This window comes from Periophthalmus magnuspinnatus, chromosome 18, assembly GCF_009829125.3.
Source record: "Periophthalmus magnuspinnatus isolate fPerMag1 chromosome 18, fPerMag1.2.pri, whole genome shotgun sequence".
Taxonomy (NCBI): Eukaryota; Metazoa; Chordata; class Actinopteri; order Gobiiformes; family Gobiidae; genus Periophthalmus; species Periophthalmus magnuspinnatus.
The window spans coordinates 10015894-10023803 of record NC_047143.1 but is presented as its reverse complement, the minus strand read 5'-3'; the positions used below and the strand labels follow the sequence as shown (position 1 = coordinate 10023803).

The 7910-nt window shown below is 39.4% G+C and overlaps 1 protein-coding gene across 1 annotated transcript; it reads left to right on the top strand.

The window, feature by feature from the left end:
- The first annotated feature begins 3913 nt into the window (after positions 1-3913).
- Positions 3914-7006, top strand: ugt5g1 (UDP glucuronosyltransferase 5 family, polypeptide G1). Its single transcript, XM_033983920.2, has 2 exons — positions 3914-3977; positions 5416-7006. The coding sequence occupies exon 2, from the start codon at positions 5417-5419 to the stop codon at positions 7001-7003; it is 1587 nt and encodes a 528-aa protein (XP_033839811.1). The 5' UTR covers positions 3914-3977; position 5416; the 3' UTR covers positions 7004-7006.
- Positions 7007-7910: the final 904 nt, after the last annotated feature.

Below are 7910 nucleotides of genomic sequence, written 5' to 3'. Positions count from 1 at the left end.
TAGATTATTGGCAACGTTATATAACTTAACTTTTGTGCTGATTTTCAATAGTTTTTGAGCATTTTTTCTTTCTCCCAGGAGCGATTTAGTTGGTAGAAAGGAATAATTATATAATAATCTTAAAAAAATGTTCTTCCATTTTTTACACTTAAAACGATAAAAGTTAGAATGATGGGCCTTTGTCACGTTGTTCTCCATTATGAAGAGTCTCTCTGTAAATTCAAGTCCAAGACAAACAGATTGGCTTTTTACAGGTCATTACATCCAGGTCACAAATGTGCATGCTTGCTTCATTGGGTCCATTCAAATCCGATGATGTTTGTGAAGGATAGATTTTATTTTTTTCAAAAATTGACATTTTATTGAAAAATCACTTTTTATTGCGCATGAGTTTTGTGTCTTCGGGCCAAGTTTGAAGTGTTTTTTTATGAAAACTGTTAGAGAAAACTTACGATCAGCGATTTTTTTATTCTAGGGTTTAATCCAATATGGCAGACTTTCTGTAGGATTTCATTTATCTACAATGACATTTTTCTGGGCTGGGCTCTCATTGGTGCAATGTAAATTGATTTTTGAGGTGGCACTACTGAGCTGTCTTTCAATGTTTTTCCTCTGGATCTTTACTCAAACTTAGAGCTCACTGAACTCTAAAACGCATTGAACACCTGTAGATGGACATATTGGCATTTGAGGATGTATGTATGTCATGGACACCATGGAGGCATCCAGGGCATTTGTTGTGGTTTGCGAGTGTCTGTGTGAACAATGGCAGACCAGGTTGAGAGAGCGGCTTTAGTCCATTTATTACATAAAACCCATCAATGGAGGCAATCAGCTCTGCAGTGCCAATTCTGGGTCTGTGACTAGCCTTTATGCTTAATTAAGTTGTCGTTAGTTTGTAGCTGATGTCTACTTTTTCCAGATAATGATGTCACTAAATCACTGCAGCATAGTCTGATTGGTCGACACTGTGCATCAAAGCCAAAAGTTCAGCTTTTTCAACTCTGGCATTTGGCGCTTTGGATGCGCGAACAGAGCGTCCAACGCCTAAATGCTCAAGATTTGCGCCACCTTGACACTTGAAAATGCAGGGCGGCCAAGGCGCGCTTCCACCATAGACGTTGCATGTAAACTTGACACTCTTGACACCCCGGTGTCAACACACCATAACTGTTGATACCACTTGTCTATATGTGGCAATCAAGGGGTTAATAATTTGAGATAATACTAATATATATATATATATATATATATATATATATATATATATATATATATATATATATATATATATATATATATATATATATATATATATATATATATATATATATATATATATATATATATATATATATATATATATATATATATATATGTGTGTGTGTGTGTGTGTGTGTGTGTGTGTGTGTGTGTGTGTGTGTGTGTGTGTGTGGGGGTGGGTGGGGGTGTGTGTGTGGGTGTGTGGGGGTGTGTGTGTGGGGGTGTGCGGGGGTGTGTGTGTGTTGCAACAACGCCACCCCAAATCTAGTTTGGGGACTAAACCCTAGATATAAAGGCACACAGGTATCCATATCAAGATGAAAGAGCCAGGTTCCATTTCATTTACATCATGTTTATTTTACATATTAAAAGGAAACAGTGTTTTAATTTCATTAATGACTACAATATATATAAAATCCGGTTTCACCGTACACTCATTCTATTCATTAAAAGTTTACGGAGCCCAAACCCACCGCCTGCCAGACCATGTACAGGGCGAAATACCGCTCAATGCACAGAGCTCAGGTGTGACCAGTCCGAGCTCTGCTCAGAACAGAACCACTAAAGACGATCTCACAGCGGGCCAACTTAAATTAAGTTGAGCAAGACAAAACAAAAGGCAAAGCAAAGCGAAAAACAGACAAGACGAAAGCAAAGCAAGAAAACAAAAAGGCAAAAAGCAGAAAGACAAAACAAAAAGAGGCAAAGCAAAGCAGAGCAAAACAAAGGTGGACAAGGCAAAACAGCAGAGGCGACGTGCCCTGTGCCGCTGCTGACCACTGATGACACCTAAAATGAATGGGGAATTAGTATTAGTCCTACAGCTCAATGTAACTGAACCCAGCTAAGGAGGAACACATTCTGCTGGTTGAGTAGGGTGAGCACACAATCCCAGGGTTGATGGCTGGGAGCCGCTTTACGCAGCTCACTTTCTGGAGTTTGCAATGAGACGCAAGATGTCTCGTGCCGTCCTTGGCACAATGCCAGCTACACAAACTAATAGTCAGAGGATGCATGCTTGGAGTTTAAATTACATTTGGGATGCGTTTACCTTTTTCTTTATTGATAAAAACGCACTACTGTGCGTAATGGACCTGGTACAACGAGTACAGCCAAGCAGCGGGACTACAAGGGACAGATGCGTAAGAATTTGGGGATTTTATGAATGAAGAGGTCCCACGGGACATTACCTGTCACTGCAGATGAGGGCACACAACGATGCGCACTTGGCCCAAGGTGCAATGTTACAGCCAAGCAGAGGAACTACATGAAATATGGGCTTTAGTTTGAACAATTTTGTGAATGGACAGGAGTAGTGGACATTAATAACCTGTCGCCAAAGACGAGGGCGCACGTGAACGCGCTATAAAGTTCAGCCAAGGGCGCACGTGAACGCGCTACGAAGTTCAGGGTGAGGTGAAAGTGAAGCGGTGCCGAGCTGCAGTCAGATGGCGGCACTAAAAGAAGTGATGATTTAGGAATTTGGATATTTTCATGAATGAAAAGTAACAGATTAGGACTTTACCTGGGCTAAAGATGTTACGATCGAGCCTCTCAGCTCGACACTGTACCGACCCTATGAAGCGGATTTCAGAAAAACTACAGTTGCACAATCACTATCCCAGTTGCTTAATCACATCATTTTATTCTCCAATTTTTCCAGTTTAAAATGCCTCCGTAGCTGCAAACTCTTTAGTTGGCCAAGTCAGAGTAAAACTAATGCAAACATATAAGTACAGGACACAAAGACACCAGTTTGAAAAGTACATTTTTTTTAATGAGAAAGTAGCCATTTTATTTGTACAGCATATTTAAAAAACGTGAGCTGCGCCAAAGAGGGAAAAGAAACTTAATTTAAACACAAGTTGACACAAAATAATGTAAAACAATATCACAATAAACAGGAGAATAAGTTATAAGAGAATGAAAATCAAATGGAAGTGATAAAATTCATTCAGATAAAAGTCACAGAAAAGGGGAGTGGGGATTAGAGGAAGGGGGTAAGCGAGGTTCACAAAAGCTTTACGTCACATCCACACAAATGCATTACAGACAAATCCAGCAGATGTCGCTCTTCTGACTGTGTCAAATGATTCGAAGCAGTGTGTCATTTTCAGTGCAGTTGTCTCAAAGTGGTTCAATGTTTCATGAGGTTTCGGTTTTACCATCACTAACCTGGGCATGGAGGACAGCTGCCTACACAGGGACCCGGAAATGCCTGTGGGCAAAGGAGGAGCAATGAGAAAGGGAGCACTTATATAGTCCACCAGACCACACCGCGGGAAACCAGGTAAGCACACCTTCCGCACAGACCTCAACAGCTGTCTTACCACATATACATTATTGTTTACTGCTTTACTTTTGAGATTTTCCCCAAAATTGTACAAATACATTAGGACTTTTGCATGAGAGCAAGGTGGACGAGTTGCTGACTCGCCCTCCTGGCACTTTCCTGCCCGGGCCCTAATAGTAAAAATGAGCCTTTCAGTTCAGGGTCATTTGAGGATGAATATCGATTTTGTTGTTAAAATTAGACATAATTTAAGTTGCAAATGTAACGATTCTTTGCTTCATTGTGAACTTAGCCCGAGTGTTGCCAGAGTGGACTTTGCTCAGGGATTATAAACCTTGTTTGCATTTGTAACAGCTTCATTCACAAACGTCAGCTTGGGAGGTGGAGGCTACATCTCTGGACTTGTGCAAAACTACACCAGGTAAGAAAGTAAAATGTTATTGTCAGTCATGTGTCAGTCCAGTCTATGGTGTGTCAAACTAACAAGACAATACGTTGGGATTTTCAGAGGTGGTAAGAAATGAGGTACAGCCTCCTTTCTGGAGGTGGCACATCACATTTATAATTGCATGGAAATAGAAATGTAAAACCATACTTTGGAACATTCACTTCCTTCTCCAACTCAAGTCAGGTTTGAGGTGATACAAGCCAGCTCAGAGTAAGGATGCATGTTTTTTATATATTTTAAATTCAGTAAACACAACCAAAATGGAAAAAAAAAAAAAAATATCATGCTTTTATTTTTGTCGATTTTTTGGTTAAAAAGTGAAAACTATATCCCATAATTGATTACCAGATAAAACATTAATTGCATTCATCAGCATAATTATTCAGCTGATTGTGTAAGAGTCTGTGTCGTCTTTGTGTAACCAGGGTTAAAGTAACTGAGGAACTGCTGATAATACGTCATTGGTGGAGTAGTAGAACTTGTTTGACCCCAAGCTCCATATACCCTGAACGAACTCATCCATGGATAGAGGTCAAGGCCTAGTTACATAGTACTCAGCCTTATCTAACTGTTAACTGCCAATAACAGCACCCTAATCAAGCCAGCAAAGGAATTTATTGGTGTTAAGAGACATGTTATCACATAAGGGTGAGTTGTTGTACAGCTTTATAAAATAAGGTAGTGTTGTCATGATGCTAAAATTTCAAACTCGATTTCGATACTAAGGAATAGTCTCAAAACTCAATACCAATTTCTATTGACTCAAATTAGATTTATATAACGTCACGGAGAATCATTGCTCTAGAAAATGAAGATACATTATGAGATAGGAGGGAGGCACATTGTAGGCACATAAAATGTGGCAGTACATAGAGCATCTCGAGATAAACAAAAAAGTATATTATGGCCCCGCCCTAAAACACACAGGATGTTGGCCATATTGGATCAAACCTGAGACGTCCAAAATCTAGACCTCATACTTTAACAAACTTGTCCGAGGGTTTTGATCTGACAGACTCCAAACTGAGGCAGCATCATCAAGACATATCTAAGATCAAAGGTTTTTAAAATAATTTACATAAGTCTGTGATCATGACGAGTTCTTAACAAAGTGACCATTTTGAAAGTATAAAAATTGATGTAACTTTTACAAAAAATCGTCGGATCTAGATTAACTCAATGCAGCATTTGTGTATTTTCATGATTTGGACATAATGTTATGTGTATTAAGCTCTTTAAAAGCGTCTTTCCAGTGTCCCTGCAAAGTTTTAGGTTATTGAAATTTGGTATACACACCCTTTATATGATTCTGAACAAAAAGTACTTTTGACGACCCTAGAGTATGGTATAAATGTAGCCTTGCATCTTTCACAGTGGAGGCATCTAATAATACAACTTTATTCCTTCCTAGAATGTGGACCACCCTCTCCTTCACCTTGACTGTACTCTCCCTTGTGCTGCTCAGCTGCCCCAGTAGTGACAGCAGCAGGATTCTGGTGGTCCCGGTGGATGGCAGCCACTGGCTCAATATGGAGCACATCCTGAGAAAACTACATTCCAGAGGCCATGAAATCACAGTACTCCGGTCTGCAAAGAGCTGGTACATCCCTGAAAACTCCACTGTCTACACCTCCATCAACATACGCATGCTGGAGGACGAGGAGGACCTAGAGGTCTACAACAGAATGCTTCTAGATGTCATCGAATGCCGCAAGAAGTCACGTTTCATCCGCTCCTTCTGCCAACAGTACGAGATCACCAAACTGCTGGGTAAAGGCCACGAGATTCTTGCCAATTCCGCTGCACTTCTTCTAGATGATCCTGTCTTTATGAAGAAGATGCATGATGCTCAATTCAACCTGATGTTGACAGACCCGGGTATGCCCATTGGTGTGATTCTTGGTAGCTACCTCAAGTTGCCGACAGTTTTCAATGTTCGTTGGATAAACAATGGAGAGAGCCATTTTGCAATGGCACCTTCACCTGCTTCTTACATTCCAATATCGGGAACAGAACTTACTGACAAGATGGACTTTGTGGACAGAGTAAAAAATGTCTTATTCTATATTTATAGCCAAACAGAGCTACAGTTTCTCATATACCCGGCGTATTCCAATCTCATGGAGCGACACTTTCCTCCTGGAACTGATTTATTGTCTTTGGAACTATCTGCTGACATCTGGTTGGTAAGAGCGGATTTTGTCTTTGAGTTCCCGCGTCCAACTATGCCCAATGTGGTCTATATCGGTGGGTTCCAATGCCAAGAACCTTCCCCCCTCCCAAATGACTTGCAAACCTTTGTCGAAAGTTCCGGCGATCACGGGGTCATCATAATGTCCTTGGGAACATTTGTGTCCGCCTTACCTCGGAAAGCGACTGAGGCAATAGCTGCAGCATTTGCAGAACTCCCACAAAAAGTTATATGGAAGTACATCGGGCAACAGCCAACCACTTTGGGCAACAACACTTTGCTGGTGAAATGGTTGCCTCAAAAAGATCTCCTCGGACACCCCAAAACCCGCGCGTTCGTAGCCCATGGAGGCACCAATGGTATGTATGAAGCCATCTATCATGGCGTTCCCGTTGTGGGCTTGCCATTACTTTTCGACCAATTTGATAACGTGGTTCGGCTGAAAGAGCGTGGAGCAGCCAGGATAGTTGAAGCAAAATCCATCACTAAAGAGTCCTTCTTGGAGGCAGTTAAGGATGTTGTTGAGAATCCATCGTACCGTGAAAATGTACAGCGTCTTTCAAGATTGCACCGTGACACTCCGATGTCGCCAATGGACACGGCATTGTTTTGGATTGAGTATGTGATTAGAAATAAAGGTGCACCCCATCTCCGAGCAGTGGGCTACAGCTTGCCATGGTATTCATACTTCTGTTTAGATGTAGCAGCGTTTTTGTTAGTGATCTTAGTTGCCCTTGTTTGGTTTTCCATGTTTTGTTGTAGATTACTGTGCTGCAGGAGATCGAAGAGGAAGTTAAAAGGAGAATGAATCAAACTAGAATTTGTATTTATTCTATATTGGGATAGATTATCAAGTTTATCAAATTATCTAACTAACTAACACTGGTTACTAGACTATTTGTGAGCTTGTCTTGATCCATGTCTATATTTACAAAATATAAAAAAAAGTGTGTGGATCTATTCATTGTTTTCATAATGTTTAGGTGGGTGTCAGATATATATATATATATATATATATATATATATATATATATATATATATATATATATATATATATATATATATATAATTTTAGATCAAATTTTTTTACACATATACATACATATACACATATATATATATACATATGTATATATATATATATATATATATATATATATATATATATATTTAGATATTTAGAATCAAGTGTTGCTATCATCTGCACTTATACAAGTTACAGTTTGATTACATTTCCCCCCCCCCTTTTTAAATCCCAAACCTCCATCTGTTTTCCCCTGAATGTACAATGATAAAAATGATTAAAAAATATATATACATATAGTAATGATAGAATGTATAATAATAATAATAATAATAATAATAATAATAATAATAATAACATTATTATTATGATTATAATGTATACTATAACCAAAGACCAAAGCTTGATGTTGTTTTCCACATAAAACTGGAACCAAAGCCCTATATGCCAAATCACCTCAAAGCATTGTTGTCCTGCAAAATAAAATACTTGTCAAGCTCCAAAGAGAATAATAAAATGCAGTACTATTGAAAAAGGCTGCCAGTGTTTACTTGAGTGTCTGACTTTTTTCCATAAATCAGCCTGTGACATTTAAAGGGAAGTGGGGAGAGTGATAAGGCCTCCTCCCTGTGGAAACAAGTGCAAAAATACGGCCTCGCACCCATTGTCTCAGCAGTCATTCTCCCACCA